We start from the raw sequence: 17,363 nt of genomic DNA on the forward strand, positions 1-17,363 counted from the left end.
CCCCAAAATCAGCTCCAAATCCCCCCAAAATCCCTCAAATCCTCTCCAATCCCCCCCTCAAACCCTCGGAATTTTCCTGAATTTTCCCAAATTTTCCCAAAATTTCCCAGAATTTGCCCAAATCCGCCCAGAACTTTTTCCTGAAATTTCCTGGAATTTTCCCGAATTTTCCCTGAATTTCCCCAAATTCCCCAAAATCTCCCCAAATTTCCCTGATTTTCCCTTCTCCCGCCCCTCCCCCGCAGGTGACGGAGGCGGCCCCGCCCCCTCCCCAGGCCACGCCCCTCCCCCCCCAGGCCCAGCTGTTGCTGGCGGGGTCACAGCTGGCGGGGGTGAGTCCGATTTGGGGCACTTTGGGGCTTTTTGGGCATTTTGGGGCTTTTTGGGGCATTTGGGGACAATTTGGGTGGGTTTGTGGGCGGGGTTTGCGGTTTGTGGGCGGGGTTTGCAGTTTGTGGGCGGGGTTTGCAGTTGGTGGGCGGGCTTTGCGGTTTGGGGGCGGGGTTTTGTGTGGGTTTGGGGGCGGGGCTTTGCCGCTTTGTGGGCGTGGCTTCGCTGCTTTGTGGGCGGGGCTTGGGGGCTGGTACTAACCTGCTGCCCCTCCCCCCCCCCCCCCCCCCCCCCGGTGTGTGACCCCGGATTGACCTCGTGTGACCCCGGATTGACCTCGTGTGACCCCGTGACCCTGCGCTGACCCCGCCCCCGAATGTCCCCATGTCTGTCCGTCTGTCCCCATTCCATCGCTGCCCTGCGCTGCCCCCTGCCGTCCGTCCCCCTGTCCGTCTGTCCGTCTGTCCCCAATGTCCATCTGTCCGTCTGTCCCCAATGTCCGTCTGTCCCTGTCCCCACTGTCCTTATCCTTATCCCTGTGTCCCCCTGTCCGTCCGTCCGTCTGTCCCTCTGTCCCCAATGTCCCCTCTACCCCTATCCCCGTCTGTTTGTCCCTCTGTCCCTCTGTCCCCTCCGTTCCCCGTCCCTCTGTCCCGTCTGTCCGTCTGTCCCTGCTGCCCCCCATTGTCCCCGATGTCGCTGTGCCCCCGCCCCCTGTGTCCGTCTGTCCGTCCGCGTGTCCCTGTTACTGTCCCCATTGCTGTTCCCATCGCTGTCCGTCTGTCCGTCCCCGTGTCCGTCTGTCCCCCCTACTGTCCGTCTGTCCCATGTCCGTCCGTCCGTCTGTCCCCATCGCTGCCCCGTGTCCCCCTTGCTGTCCATCTGTCCCTGTCTGTCCCCTGTCCGTCCCTGTCCGTCCATCCGTCCCTGTCCGTCCGTCCCCCTCGCTGTCCGTCTGTCCATCCCGTGTCCGTCTGTCCATCCCGTGTCCGTCTGTCCGTCCCTGTCCGTCTGTCCCCCTCACTGTCCGTCCGCTGTCCGTCTGTCCGTCCATCCCGTGTCCGTCCGTCCATCCCGTGTCCATCTGTCCGTCCGTCCCTGTCCGTCTGTCCCCCCCTCGCTGTCCGTCCCTGTCCATCCCTGTCCGTCCCTGTCCATACCGTGTCCGTCCATTCCGTGTCCGTCTGTCCGTGTCCGTCTGTCGGTCCCTCGCTGTCCATCCCCTGTCCGTCCATCCCGTGTCCCCCTGTCCCCCTGTCGGTCTGTCCGTGTCCGTCGTCCGTCCATCCCGTGTCCGTCCGTCCATCTGTCTGTCCGTCCCCCTCGCTGTCCGTCTGTCCGTCCGTCCCGTGTCCGTCTGTCCGTCCCTCGCTGTCCCCTGTCCATCCGTGTCCGTCTGTCCGTCGCTGTCCCCCTGTCCGTCTGTCCGTCCCTGTCCGTCTGTCCGTCCCCCTCGCTGTCCGTCCGTCTGTCCATCCCTGTCCGTCCCCTGTCGGTCTGTCCGTGTCCGTCCGTCCGTCCGCAGCTGGCCGCGCTCCTGCCGTGCCCGCAGCCGCTCCTGGCCCAGGCCCAGCTCTTGGCGGCCGCGGCCGCGCAGCTCCCGCAGGGCCCCGCCCCCAGCCCCGCCCCCAGCCCCGCGGGCCCCGCCCCCAGCCCCGCCCCCGGCGCCGCCGCGGCCCCGCCCCCGGCCCCGCCCCCCGCGCTGCCGCTGCCCGGCCCCATCCAGCTCTCGGCGCAGGTAACGGGGAATGGGCGGAATCATCCTGAATTTACCCCAAAATCACCCCAAAATCACCCCAAAATAATCCTGAATTTACCCCAAAATCACCCCAAAATTACCCCAAACTCACCCCAAAGTAACCCCAAAATAATCCTGAATTTACTCCAAAATATCCCAAAATCACCCAAAGCAACCCCAAAATAATCCTCAATTTACCCCAAAATCACCCCAAAGTACCCCAAACTCACCCCAAAATAATCCTGAATTTACCCCAAAATCACCCAAACTCACCCCAAAATCACCCCAAATTCATCCCAAAATAATCCTGAATTTACCCCAAAATCACCCCAAAGTAACCCCCAAATAATCCTGAATTTACCCCAAAATCACCCCAAAATCCCCCCAAAGTAACCCCAAAATAATCCTGAATTTACCCCAAATTATCCAAACTCACCCCAAAGCAACCCCAAAATTACCCCAAATCACCCCAAACTCACCCCAAAATCAACCCCAAAATCAACCCCAAAATAATCCTGAATTTACCCCAAAATCACCCCAAAATCACCCCCAAAATCACCCCAAAATTACCCTGAAATTACCCCAAAATCACCCCAAAATTACCCCAAAATCACCCCAAAATTATCCTGAATTACCCCAAAATCACCCAAAGTACCCCAAAATAATCCTGAATTTACCCCAAAATCACCCCAAAGTAACCCCGAAATCACCCCAAAGTACCCCAAAATATCCTGAATACCCAAAATCACCTCAAAGTAACCCCAAAGTAACCCAAAACTCACCCCAAAGTAACCCCAAAATAATCCTGAATTTACCCCAAAATCACCCGGCCCCGCCCCCGCCCCGCCCCCGGCCGCCCCGCCCCCGCCCCGCCCCCGGCCCCGCCCCCGGCCCCGCCCCATCCGGCTCTCGGCACAGGGAACGGGAGGGGATGGGAGACGCTGAAATAACCCAAAATATCCCTGAAATCATCCCAAAATTCACCCCAAAATCACTCTAAAATAGCCCCTAAATCACCCCAAAATCACCCCAAAATAACTCCAAAATAATCCTCCAAAATTCACCCTGAATTCACCCCAAAACAATTCTGAATTCACTCCGAAATTCACCTCAAAATCGCCCCAAAAGAATCCTGAATTCACCCCAAATTCACCCTGAATTCAGCCTGAAAATCACCAAATTCACCCTGAGCAAATCCCAATCACCAAATTCACCAATTCACCCTCACCTAATTCCAACCCGAAAATTCACCCCAAATTCACCCCAAATTCACCCCAAATTCACCAAAAAATTCACCAAAAAATTCACCCGTTGTGTCCCTCTGTCTGTCCGTCCCCGTGTCCGTCCGTCGGTCCCATGTCTGTCTGTCCTGTGTCTGCCTGTCCATCCACGTGTCTGTCCGTCTGTCTGTCCGTCTGTCCGTCCCCTGTGTGTCTGTCCCCCTGTCCGTGTCTGTCCGTCTGTCCGTCCCTGTGTCCGTCCGTCCGTCCCGGTGTCCGTCCGTCTGTCCCGGTGTCCGTCTGTCCGTGTGTCCACGTGTCGTCCCATGTCCATCCTTGTCCGTCTGTCCATCCCTGTGTCCTGTGTCTGTCCGTGTGTCCGTCCGTCTGTCTGTCCCATGTCCATCCGTCCGTCCGTCCGTCCCGTTCCGTCTGTCCTGTGGTCCGTCTGTCCGTTCCCATGTCCATCCTGTGTCCGTCTCTGCCGTGTCAGTGTGTCCGTGTCCGTCTGTGTCCGTCCCTGTGTCCCATGTGTCTGTCCCTGTCGTCCATGTCTAGTCCTGTGCGTCGTCCTTGTGTCCCTGTGTCGTTCCCGTGTCCGTCCGTGTGTCCATCCTGTGTCCTCGTGTGCCTTCCTGTCCGTCCGTCTGTCCATGTGTCCGTCCGTCCCTGTGTCCATGTGTCCGTCCCGTGTCCGTCTGTCCGTCGTCCTGTGATCCCTGTGTCCATCCATCCCTGTGTCCGTCTGTCCCTGTCCGTCCATCCCTGTGTCCGTCCATGTGTCCGTCGTGTCCCATGTCCGTGTGTCCATGTCCTGTCCATCCGTGTCCGTCTGTCGTCTGTCCAGTGGTCCGTGCCCTGTGTCCGTCCATCCGTGTCCCCTGTCCGTCCGTGTGTCCGTCTGTCTGTCCTGTGTCCGTCTGTCCTGTGTCCTGGTCCGTCCCGTCCCAGACCGTGTGCCAGTGTCGGTGTCCAGTCCGCGTGGGCCGTCCGTGGGCCCCTGCAGCCCCGCCATTTCCTGTGCCCCTCCCGGCCGGGGTGCCCCCTCCCGTGTGAGGTGGGGTCGTTTGGCCGCGGGTCCCGGGAGGACGAGGAAGTTGGGGAAATGTTTGGGTGGTTGTGGGGGGGCCACTTGAGGACCAATTTCTGGTTGGCGGCAATGAGGGGCTTCGGGGTGAGTTGGGGAATGGGGAAAATGGGGGGATTTGGGGAAATTTGGGGGGTTGGGGGGGTTGGGGTTTGGGGAAATTTGGGGGGGATTTGGGGAAAATTTGGGGGGGATTGGGATTGAATTGGGGGGTTTGGGGAAATTTGGGGAAATTTGGGGGATGTTTGGGGGATTGGATTTGGGCGGATGGGATTTTGGGGGGTCGGAGGGGTTCTGGGGATTTGGGGGGGGTTGGGGGGATTTAGGGAAATTTGGGGAATTGGGGGTTTGGGGATTTTGGGGGAATTTTGGGGGGAATTTTGGGGGGGTTTGGGGAATTTTGGGGAGGGGTCTGGGGGTGTTCCTGAGGGGTTTTTGGGGGTCCGGGGGGGATTTTGGGGATTTGGGGGGGGGGGTTCTGGAGGGATTTGGGGGAAATTGGGGCAATTTTGTGGGGGATTTTGAGGGGAATTTTTGGGGGGATTTTGGGGATTTTGGGGGGGGATTTGGGGGATTTTGGGGGGATTTTGGGGGATTTTGGGGATTTTGGGTCTGGGGGTCCTTTTGGGGTTTTGGGGGACTCTCCCCATTATTTCCCCCCTCCCCCCCCCCCCCAGGGCTGTTGCCCCCCCCCAATCTCTTTCAGCTACCTCAGCACAGCCCGGGGGGGCTCCTGCCCAACGCCCCCCGCCCGGGGCTGCACGCGCAGGTAAAAACCCCAAAATACCCCAAAATCACCCCAAAATCCACCCAAAATTCCATAAAACCCAAAAATCCCCAAATCCCAAAAAACAGCCCCAAAAAACCCCAAAAAATCCACCCAAAACAGCCCCAAAACAGCCCCAACGCCCGGGGCTGCACGCGCAGGTAAATGCACCAAAATACCCCAAAATCACCCCAAAATCCAAATTCCCAAAACCCAAAAAACCCACAAAAAAACCCCCAAAAAACCCAAAAAAACCCCAAAAACCCCAAAACAGCCCCAAAACAGCCCCAACGCCCGGGGCTGCACGCGCAGGTAAATGCACCAAAATACCCGAAATTCACCCCAAAATCCGCCCCAAAAACCCCAAAATCCAAATTCCCAAAAATCCCAAAAAAACCCCAAAAAACCCGCAAAAAAACCCCAAAAAATCACCCAAACAGCCCAAAACAGCCCCAAACAGCCCCACGCCGGGCTGCACGCGCAGGTAATGCACCAAAATAACCGAAAATACCAAATCCACCCAAAACCCAAAATCCAATCCAAAAATCCAAAAAACCCGCAAAAAACCCCAAAAAACCCCAAAAAAACCCAAAAAATCCACCAAACAGCCAAAGCCAAACACCCGGCTGCACGCGCAGTAAAACACCAAAATACCCCAAATCACCCAAAATAACCCAAAATTCATAAAACCAAAAATCCCAATCCCAAAAACAGCCCCAAAAAACCCCAAAAAAATGCACCCAGAACAGCCCCAAAACACAAAAATACCCCAAAATACCCCAAAAATCCCAAATACCACAAAAATCCCCCAAAAAATCCCTTTGGGTCCTTTCCCCCTTTTCAGGGATTTTTTTAAATTTAATTTTTTGAATTATTTTGGGGTTATTTTGGGTTATTTTGGGCCATTTCAAAGGGATTGATTTGGGATTATTTTGGGGATATTTTGGTTTATTTTAAAGGGATTTTTTTGGGGGGTTTTTGGGATTTATTTGGGGTTATTTTGGGGTATTTCAAAGAGATTTTTTTGGGTTATTTTGCGATTATTTTGGGGTTATTTTGGCTCATTTTAAAGGGATTTTTTGGGGATATTTTGGGATATTTAAATAGAATTTTTTGGGGTATATAAATTGAATTTTGGGGTCACCGAGTCGCCATTTAAAGGGATTTATTTGGGGTTATTTTGGGGTATTTTAACAGGATTTTTTGGGGGGATTTTAGGGTTATTTTGGGATATTTTGGGGATATTTGGGGATATTTTGGTGTATATAAATGGAATTTTTGGGGTAATTTAAGGGATTTTTGGGGACATTTTGGGTGTATACATTGAATTTTGGGGTATTTAAATGGAATTTTTGGGGTATTTAAATGGAATTTTTGGGGTACATAAATGGAATTTTTGGGGTAATTTAAAGGGATTTTTGGGGGATATTTTGGGGGATATTTTGGTACATAAATGGAATTTTGGGGTATATAAATTGAATTTTTGGGGTACATAAATGGAATTTTTGGGTACATAAATTGAATTTTTGGGGTACATAAATTGAATTTTTGGGTACATAAATTGAATTTTTGCTCTCCCCAGCCCCACCCCCGGCCGGGGGTCCCGAGGCGCGTTTAAAGGGATTTATTTGGGGTTATTTTGGGGTTATTTTAGGGTATTTTAAAGGGATTTTTGGGGGATTTTGGGTTATTTTGGGATATTTTGGGGATATTTGGGGATATTTTGGGGATATTTTGGGTGTATATAAATGGAATTTTTGGGGTAATTTAAAGGGATTTTTGGGGGATATTTTGGGGGATATTTTGGGGTGTATACATTGAATTTTTGGGGTATTTAAATGGAATTTTTGGGGTACATAAATGGAATTTTGGTCTCCCTTTGCAGCCCCACTCCCGGCTGGGGGTCCCCGAGTCGCCGTTTAAAGGGATTTATTTGGGGTTATTTTGGGGTTATTTTGGGGTATTTTAAAGGGATTTTTTGGGGGATTTTAGGGTTATTTTGGGGATATTTTGGGGGATATTTTGGGGTATACATTGAATTTTTGGGGTATTTAAATGGAATTTTTGGGGTACATAAATGGAATTTTTGGGGTACATAAATGGAATTTTTGGGGTACATAAATGGAATTTTTGGGGTACATAAATTGAATTTTGCTCTCCCCTTGCAGCCCCACCCCCGGCCGGGGGTCCCCGAGTCCCCGTTTAAAGGGATTTATTTGGGGTTATTTTGGGGCTATTTCGATGTATTTTAAAGGGATTTTTTGAGGATATTTTGGGGTGTATACACTGAATTTTTGGGCTGTTTAAATGGAATTTTTGGGGTATTTAAATGGAATTTTTTGGGGTACATAAATGGAATTTTTGGGGTATTTAAATGGAATTTTTGGTGTATATAAATGGAATTTTTGGGGTACATAAATGGAATTTTTGGGGTACGTAAATGGAATTTTTGGGGTAATTTAAAGGGATTTTTGGGGGATATTTTGGGGTACATAAATGGAATTTTTGGGCTATTTAAATGGAATTTTTTGGGGTATATAAATGGAGTTTTTGGGGTACATAAACTGAATTTTGCTCCCCCCAGCCCCACCCCCGTCCGGGGGTCCCCGAGGCGCCGGGGGCGCCCCCCAAAGGCCCCGAGCCCCCCCCGGGCCCCCCCCCCGAGGAGCCGAGCGACCTGGAGGAGCTGGAACAATTCGCCCGCACCTTCAAACAGCGGCGGATCAAGCTGGGCTTCACCCAGGTAAAAACCGGGGGGCGCGAGGTTTGGGTGGGGTGGGGGGTCGGGGATGTTTGGGGATTTTTGGGGAATTTTTGGGATTTTTTTGGGATTTTTTGGGATTTTTTGGGATTTTTTGGGAATTTTTTTGGATTTTTTAAATTTTTTTGGGGATTTTTTTGGATTTTTTTTTTAATTTTTGGGGATTTTTTGGGAATTTTTAAGGAATTTTTTTGGAATTTTTTGGGATTTTTGGGATTTTTAGGATTTTTTGGAATTTTTTGGGATTTTTTTGAATTTTTGGGGGATTTTTTTTTAATTTTTGGGGATTTTTTGGAATTTTTTGGGATTTTTTTTTAATTTTTGGGGATTTTTTCGGGGATTTTGGGGATTTTTTGGGGGATTTTTCTGGGTTTTATTTTGATTTTTTGGAGGTTTTTTGGGGATTTTTTGGGGATTTTTGGGGATTTTTTTTTAATTTTTGGGGTTTTTTTGAGAATTTTTTGGGATTTTTTTTGAATTTTGGGGGATTTTTTTGGGGATTTTTTGGGGGATTTTTTAGGATTTTTAGTGATTTTTTGGGGTTTTTGGGGGTTTTTTGGGAATTTTTTGGGGTTTTTTTTGGAATTTTTGGGGATTTTTTTGGGGATTTTTTGGGATTTTTTTGGGAATTTTTAAGGATTTTTTTGGGATTTTTTGGGATTTTTGGCTGGAATTTTTGTGATTTATTTTGATTTTTTTTTGGAGGTTTTTTAGGGTTTTTTTGGAGATTTTCAAAGGGTTTTTTTGTTCTTTTTTTTAGATTTTTGGGGGATTTTTTGGGTTTTTTTTAGGGATTTTTGGAGCTTATTTTTGGGTTTTCTTAGGGATTTTTGGAATTTTCGAGGATTTTTTTTGATTTTTGTGGATTGTTTTAATGAGGTTTTTTAAGATTTTTTGGGGGATTTTTTTGGGATTTTTTGCATTTTTCTTGATTTTTTAAAGGTATTTTTGGGTTATTTTAGGGTTAATTTTGGGTTAATTTTGATATTTTTGGGTATTTTTAGAGCAATGTTGGCCTGGCCATGGGGAAGCCTTTCTGTGGGTTATTTTTGGGTTAAATTTTCCATTTTTTGGGGTTTTTAGGGCGACGTTGGTTTGGCCATGGGGAAACCTTTCTGTGGGTTATTTTTGGGTTAATTTTGGGTTAAAATTTCCATTTTTTGGGTTTTTAGGGCGATGTAACCTGGCCATGGGGAAGCAGCTCTGTGGGTTATTTTTGGGTTATTTTTGGGTTAAATTTTCCATTTTTTGGGTATTTTTAGGGCGACGTTGGCCTGGCCATGGGGAAGCCTTTCTGTGGGTTATTTCTGGGTTAATTTTGGGTTAAAATTTCCATTTTTTGGGTGTTTTAGGGCGATGTTAGGCTGACCATGGGGAAACCTTTCTGTGGGTTATTTCTGGGTTAATTTTGGGTTAAATTTTCCATTTTTTGGGATTTTCAGGGCGACGTCGGCCTGGCCATGGGGAAACCTTTCTGTGGGTTATTTCTGGGTTAATTTTGGGTTAAAATTTCCATTTTTTGGGATTTTTAGGGCGATGTTGGTTTGGCCATGGGGAAACTCTACGGCAACGATTTCAGCCAGACGACGATCTCGCGCTTCGAGGCGCTGAACCTGAGCTTCAAAAACATGTGCAAGCTGAAACCGCTGCTGGAGACGTGCTGAGGACGCAGTGGGTTTTGATAGTATGATTGTTATTGATCGGTTATTGGTACCTACGATCAATAAATCCCCATAGATATCCTAGATAGCCCATAGCCCTGTGCAAGCTGAAACCGCTGCTGGAGACGTGCTGCGGACGCAGGTGGGTTATTGATCGTTATTGATCGGTTATTGATCCATTGATCGTTATTGGTACCCCATGGATCAATAAATCCCATAGTTATCCCATAGCCCCTGTGCAAGCTGAAACGCTGTGGGACCTGGTGAGGGACGCAGGTGGTTATTGATCCGTTATTATCTTGATCGGTTATTGATCGTTATTGGTACCCCACGGATCAATAAATCCCCATAGATATCCCATAGCCCTGTTGCAAGCTGAAACGCTGCTGGAGACCTGGCTGCGGGACCAGGTGGGGTTATTGATCAGTTATTGATCATTGATCGGTTATTGATCGGTTATTGGTACCCACGATCAATAAATCCCCATAGATATCCATAGTTATCCATAGCCCCTGTGCAAGCTGAAACGCTGCTGGAGACGTGGCTGCGGACCAGGTGGGTTATTGATCATTATTGATCAGTTATTGATCACCTATTGGTACCCTACGATCAATAAATCCCCTAGTTATCCATACCCCCTGTGCAAGCTGAAACCGCTGCTGGAGACGTGGCTGCGGGACGCAGGTGGGGTTATTGATCCGTTATTGATCGGTTATTGATCCATTGATCGGTTATTGATCGCCTATTGGTACCCTACGGATCAATAAATCCCCCATAGATATCCCATAGTTATCCCATAGCCCCCTGTGCAAGCTGAAACCGCTGCTGGAGACGTGGCTGCGGGACGCAGGTGGGGTTATTGATCGGTTATTGATCCATTGATCGGTTATTGATCGGTTATTGGTACCCTACGGATCAATAAATCCCCCATAGATATCCCATAGCCCCCCTGTGCAAGCTGAAACCGCTGCTGGAGACGTGGCTGCGGGACGCAGGTGGGGTTATTGATCGGTTATTGATCGGTTATTGATCCATTGATCGGTTATTGATACCCTACGATCAATAATCCCCATTAGATATCCCATAGTCCCCTGTGCAGCTGAAACCGCTCTGAGACGTGGCCGGGACGCAGGTGGGTATATGATCGTTATTGATCCATTGATCGGTTATTGATCGCCTATTGATCGCATTGATCCCATTGATCTCATTGATTCCATTGATCCCATTGACCACATTGGGGATGAATGGGGGATCAATGGGATCAATGGGCTCTGTAGGATCAATAGAGATCAATGGGGGATCAATGGGGTCAATGGAGTCAATGGGGATCAATGGGATCAATAGAGATCAATGGGATCAATAGAGATCAATGGGATCAATGGAGTCAATGGGGATCAATGGGGTCAATGGGGTCAATGGGGATCAGTGGGGATCAATGGGGATCAATGGGATCAATGGGGATCAATAAAGATCAATGGGGATCAATGGGGTCAATGGGGATCAATGGGATCAATGGGATCAATGGGATCAATGGGATCAATAGAGATCAATGGGGATCAATGGGATCAATGGGGATCAATGGGATCAATGGGGATCAATGGGATCAATGGGGATCAATGGGATCAATGGGATCAATATATTCTGTTCTCGTAGAGACGATGTCAGTGTCTATAGGATCAATGCAATCAATACCAATCAATACTGATCAATACCGATTAATACCGATCAATACCGATCAATAATCTGTTCCCAGAGACGATGTCGGACTCGGCCCTGCCCAGCCCCCCCCAGACACAATGTCAGTGCCCATGGGATCAATGGGATCAATACAATCAATAGGGATCAGTATAACAATACATCATAGGTGATCATACGATCATATCCCCAGAGTCGATGTCGGACTCGGCCTGCACCCCCCCCAGAGCTGATTGGATCATGGATCAATGGATCAATACAAACAATAGGGATCAGTCCAATCAATACAATCAATACAATCAATACAATCAATACCGATCAATACCGATCAATATCTGTTCCCAGAGTCGATGTCGGACTCGGCCCTGCCCAGCCCCCCCCAGGGACAATGTCAGTGCCCATGGGATCAATACAAACCTATGGAATCAATACAATCAATACAATCAATAGGTGATCAATACCGATCAATACCGATCAATATCCATTCCCAGAGTCGATGTCGGACTCGGCCCTGCCCAGCCCCCCCCAGAGCTGATGTTGGGATCAATGGGATCAATGGGATCAATAGGGATCAGTCCAATCAATACAATCAATACAATCAATACAATCAATACCGATCAATACCGATCAATACAATCAATACTGATCAATATCCGTCCCCAGAGTCGATGTCGGACTCGGCCCTGCCCAGCCCCCCCAGGGATGGTGTTGGGATCAATACAATCAATAGGTGATCAATACAATCAATAGATGATCAATAGGTGATCAATACCGATCAATATCCGTTCCCAGAGTCGATGTCGGACTCGGCCCTGCCCAGCCCCCCCCAGCTGGGCCCCCCCTCCCTGGGCGCCTTCGAGGGGCTCCCGGGGCGGCGCCGCAAGAAACGAACCAGCATCGAGACCAACGTGAGGTTCGCGCTGGAAAAGTCATTCCTGGCGGTGAGAAAAACCCTAAAAATACCGGAATTTACCCCAAAATATCTGAAATATAAAATAATCCAAAAAACCCTGAAAAAAATCCCCAAAAAACAAAAAAATCCCACCCAAAACGGCCCCAAAACGGCCCCAAACCGACCCAAACCAGCATCGAGACCAACGTCAGGTTCGCGCTGGAAAAGTCATTCCTGGCGGTGAGAAAAACCCTAAAAATACAGGAATTTACCCCAAAATACCCTGCGGTGTAAAAACCCCAAAAAATCCCCGAAAAAATCCCGAAATTCCCACCCAAAACGGCCCCAAAACGGCCCCAAACCAACCCAAACCAGCATCGAGAAATCCTTCCTGACGGTGAGAAATGGACCAAAAATCCCCAAATTTAACCCAAAAATATCCGAAATTATCCTCAAATAAACCCAAAAAATCCTAAATGGTCCAAAAACCAAAAAATCCCCCAAAAATCCCCCCAAAATCCCCAAAATCCCACTGAAAACGGCTCCAAACCCAACATTTTTTTCTGATTTTTCCCAGTTATTTTTCCCAATTTTTTTCCCTTTTTTTTTCACTTTTTTTTTCCCCCATTTTTTCACCCAAATTTTCCCAAATTCCCCTTTTTTCACCCCAGAACCAGAAGCCGACGTCGGAGGAGATCCTGGGGGGTTTTTCCCCCAATTTAACCCATAAATTCCAAATTTTTCCCAGTTTTTCTCCATTTTTTCACTGTTTTTTCCCTTTTCACTTTTTCCCCCAAATTTTCCCAAATTTTGGGTTTTTCCCCCCAGAACCAGAAGCCGACGTCGGAGCAGATCCTGGGCCATTTCTCCCCTCTCATTTCCCCAATTTTCCCCATAAATTTCTCATTTTTTCCCCGTTTTTTCCCGTTTTTTCGCCCAAATTTTCCCGAATTCCCGTTTTTTCACCCCAGAACCAGAAGCCGACGTCGGAGGAGATCCTGGGGGATTTTTTCCCTCTCATTTCCCCAATTTTCCCCATAAATTTCTCATTTTTTCCCCGATTTTTCCCGTTTTTTCACCGTTTTTTCCCGTTTTTTCCCCAAATTTTCCCAAATTCCCGTCTTTTCGCCCCAAACAGAACCAGAAGCCGACGTCGGAGGAGATCCTGGGCATGGCGGAGCAGCTGCACATGGAGAAGGAGGTGATCCGGGTCTGGTTCTGCAATCGGCGCCAGAAGGAAAAACGAATCAACCCCAGCGGGGCGGCCCCGAATCCGCCCAATTTCACCCCAAATCCGGCCCCGAATCCGCCCAATTTCACCCCAAATCCGGCCCCGAATCCGCCCAATTTCACCCCAAATCCGGCCCCGAATCCGCCCAATTTCACCCCAAATCTGAGCCCAAACCCGGCCCCAAATCCCCCCAATTTCACCCCAAACCCCGTCCCCAACATCCCGAACGTCCCCAACGTCCCCAGTTTGACCCAAAATGTCCCGAATTTGACCCAAAACGTCCCAAACCTGAGCCCGAGCGTCGGCGCCGGCAGCGGGAAGGGACCGAGCTTCGGAGCGCAGGGGGTGAGCGCGGATTTGGGGAGAATTCCGGTTTGGTTTTTGGTGATGGGGTTTGGGGTTGGATTTGGGGAAGGGTTTTTGGGTTTTTTGGGGGTTTGGGTTTTTATGGTTAGGAGATGGGATTTGGAATTGGTTTTTGGGTTGGGGTTTGGTGGATTTGGGTTTGGGGAGTTGGAATTGGAATGGGTTTTATGGGGGTTTTTGGGTTTTTTGGGGGTTTTTGGGGGTTTTTTGGGGGTTTTTATGGGGTTTAGGAGGTGGAGAATTTGGGAGGTTTTGGGTTTTTGGGCATTTTGGGGTTTTGGGGTTTTTGGGGTGGATTTGGGGTTTTTGTGGGGTTTGGGGGAAATGGGATTTTATGGGGTTTTTTGGGTTTTTTGGGGTTTGGGGTTTTTTGGGGTTTATGGGGTTTGGAGGTTTCGGGTTTTGAGGATTTGGGGGTTTTGGGGTGATTTGGGGTTTTTTGGGTTTGATTTTGGGGGAATGGATTTTTGGGGTTTTTTGGGGTTTTGGGGTGGTTTACTATTGGGGGTTTTTATGGGGATTTGGGGTTTTTGGGGATTTTGGGGGGAAATGGAATTTATGGGTTTTTGGGGGGTTTTTGTGGGGTTTTTGCATTCGGGTTTATGGGGTTTGAAAGTTTCGGGTTTTGGGGTTTCAGGAGATTTTTAGGGGTTTGATTTTTGGGGTTTTTTAATTTTTTTTTGCAGGTGGATTTGGGTTTTTTTGGGAGGTTTTGGGGTTTTTATGGGGTTTTATGGATTTTTTGGGGTCTTTGGGGTTTGGGTTTTGGGTGGGTTTTGGAGGTTTTTGGGGTTTGGGGAATTTGGGTTTTTATTGGGGTTTGGGATTTGGGGCGAAATGGGATTTTTATGGGGTTTTAAAAGGATTCTTTGGGTTTTTGGGGGGATTTTCTGCTCTTTTGGGGTTTTTGGGATCCGTTCATTGTTTGGGATTTCTCATTACCCCCAAAATGTCCCAAAATGTCCCAAAATGTCCCAAAATGTCCCCAAAACGTCCCCAGGTGACCCCGCCCGGCCCCGCCCTCGGCAGCCTCGGCACCACAGGTGGGTCTGGGACCCCAAAAAACCCCAAAAAAACCCAAAAAAACCCCAAAAAAGTGGGGAGGGGGTTTGGGGCGATTTCGGGAAATTTTAACGGAATTTTAGCAGATTTTTGGAATTTTAAGGGGAATTTTGGGGTATTTTAATGGAATTTTCACTGAAAGGAGGCTTTTGATTCTTTTAGGGGGATTTGGGGAATTTTAAGCTGATTTGGGGAATTTTAACAGAATTTAGGGATTTTTTTCGGGGGCAATTTTGAGGGAATTTGGACGTTTTAGCCAAATTCGGGGTACGTAGAGGAGATTTTGGGAATTTTAAAGCGATTTGGGGAATTTCGGGATGATTGAACGGAGTTTTGGGGCATTTTAAGGGGGTTTTGTAAAATTTTGAGGGGATTTGCGGGATTTTAACGGGATTTTGTGAATTTCAAGCGGGTTTAGGGAATTTTAATGGAATTTTGGGAATGTCAATGGAATTTGGGAATTTTAACGGGATTTTGTGAATTTCAAGTGGATTTAGGGAATTTTAATGGAATTTTGGGAATTTCAGTGAAATTTTGGGAATTTTAACGGGATTTTGTGAATTTTAAGCGGGTTTAGGGAATTTTAACGGAATTTTGGGAATTTCAGTGAAATTTTGGGAATTTTAATGGGATTTTGTGAATTTTAAGTGGATTTAGGGAATGTTAACGGAATTTATTTTGGGAATTTTAACGGGATTTTGTGAATTTTAAGCGGATTTGGGGAATTTTAATGGGATTTTGGGAATTTTATCGGGATTTTGTGAATTTCAGTGAAATTTTGGGAATTTTAACGGGATTTTGGGAATTTCAAGTGGATTTAGGGAACTTTAACGGGATTTCAGGAATTTCAGTGAAATTTTGGGAATTTTATCGGGATTTTGGGAATTTTTCTCGGGATTTTGGGACTGACCCTGACCCTTTGTCCCCTCCCCCCCCCCAGTGACGTCACTGAGCGCCCGCCCCTCCCCCCCCGAGGCCCCGCCCGGCTCCGCCCCCTCCCCCCTCGGGTGAGTTCGGGGTGGGGGAGGGGCGGGGGGGGGGTGGGGTGACCCCACGTGACCCCGCGGTGACCCCGCGCTGACCCCGCGCTGACCCCGCCCCCTTTGCTTTGCTTTGCAGGGGGGCGGTGCTTGGGGGGCTGCTGGGCCCCGCCCCCATGGCCGCCATCCAAGGTGGGTGCGGATGATTGACAGCTGTGATTGACAGCTGGGATTGACAGCTGGGAGTGAGGGATTGACAGTGGGTGATTGACAGGTGTGGAAGCAATGGACAGCTGTGATTGACAGCTGGGAGTGGGTGATTGACAGGCATGGAAGTGATGGACAGCTGCGATTGACAGCTGGGAGTGGGTGATTGACAGGCGAGGAAGTGATGGACAGCTGTGATTGACAGCTGGGAGTGACTGACAGGTGTGGGATTGATGGACAGCTAAAGGCTTGATTAATTGGTTGATTGACAGGTGGGATGGATGGACATTGATTGACAGGTGTGCGATTGATTTATTGATTGGCAGATGGGAGTGATTGACAGGTGTGATTGACAGGTCTGACAGGTGCATGATGGATGATTGACAGCTGCATGCCCCGCCCACCTCTCGCGCTTTTGCCGCCCCTCCCCCACCCCAGAAATAAAAACAAAAAAATCCCAAAATTGGGGGTGGGGGCGGGGCCTCAACGTGGGGGGGCGGGGCTTGAGGGGAATTTGGGGGCGTGGCCGGAGGAGGTTGGGGCGGGGCCTCTGGGATTGTGGGCGGGGCCTGATCGGAATATGGGGGGCGGGGTTTATGTAAATTAGGGGCAGAGAATCGGGGTTTTTGGGAATTTGTGGGCGTGGCCTCTGACGCCCCTCCCCCCTCTCTCCGCAGCCCTGACCGGCGCTGGCCCCGCCCCTGTGCCCGCCCCTCCCCCCTCCCGGCCACGCCCCTCCCTTGAGGGCGGGGCGGGAGGGGGAGGGGCTGGGGGCGGGGCCAGCCCGAGCCCCGCCCTCTTCCCCCTGCTCGGCCCCGCCCCTGCCCCGCCCTGCCCCTCCCCCACCTCCTCCTCCTCCTCCTGCCCCTCCCCCTCCTGCTCCTCCTGCAGCCCCTCCCCCTCCCCGCCCCTCCCCCACCTCGGGGGCGGGGTCTGAACGGGGGGTGGGGGAGGGGCCAAACCCCGCCCCGCCCCCTCTGCCCCTCCCCCACAGCTACGAACCAAAAACCGGCCCCGCCCTTCATTAATTTAATTTAATTTATTTTAATTATTGGAATGTGGGAGGGGTCGCCGCCCCTCCCCCACCCCCCTTTAACCCCTCCCCCCACCCGAGTTTGAATTTGGGGTAAAAAACCCCAAAAAAGGGGGGGGGGGGAGATCCCGCCCCTCCCCCCGCCCCCAAAAAGTGACTTTTTCGCACCAAAAAAAATTCCCACGGTGGGGGGGGATGTGGGGGAGGGGCGGGGACGGGGGCGGGGCTTGAGGCCACGCCCCCTCCCTCAGTTCGGCCCCTCCCCCACCCCCAGCTCAGCCCAAAGCTCGCAACGTCTGACCTCGCGCGGGGGGGGGAGGGGCGGGGCGGGATT

The 17,363-nt window shown here is 49.8% G+C and overlaps 1 protein-coding gene across 1 annotated transcript; it reads left to right on the plus strand.

The window, feature by feature from the left end:
• Window positions 1-245: 245 nt before the first annotated feature.
• LOC135441977 (POU domain, class 2, transcription factor 2-like) lies at window positions 246-16,933 on the plus strand (the record flags this gene model as incomplete). The annotated part of the gene is made up of 13 exons (XM_064701525.1): window positions 246-332; window positions 1,856-2,068; window positions 4,240-4,252; window positions 5,053-5,144; window positions 7,726-7,884; window positions 9,435-9,532; window positions 10,364-10,413; window positions 12,051-12,199; window positions 13,289-13,726; window positions 14,748-14,790; window positions 15,750-15,816; window positions 15,929-15,981; window positions 16,674-16,933. Coding segments are annotated over 13 exons (1,722 nt in total), but the record flags the coding sequence as incomplete, so codon positions are not given.
• Window positions 16,934-17,363: the final 430 nt, after the last annotated feature.

Source organism: Zonotrichia leucophrys, unplaced genomic scaffold, assembly GCF_028769735.1.
Source record: "Zonotrichia leucophrys gambelii isolate GWCS_2022_RI unplaced genomic scaffold, RI_Zleu_2.0 Scaffold_777_23117, whole genome shotgun sequence".
Classification (NCBI taxonomy): domain Eukaryota; kingdom Metazoa; phylum Chordata; class Aves; order Passeriformes; family Passerellidae; genus Zonotrichia; species Zonotrichia leucophrys.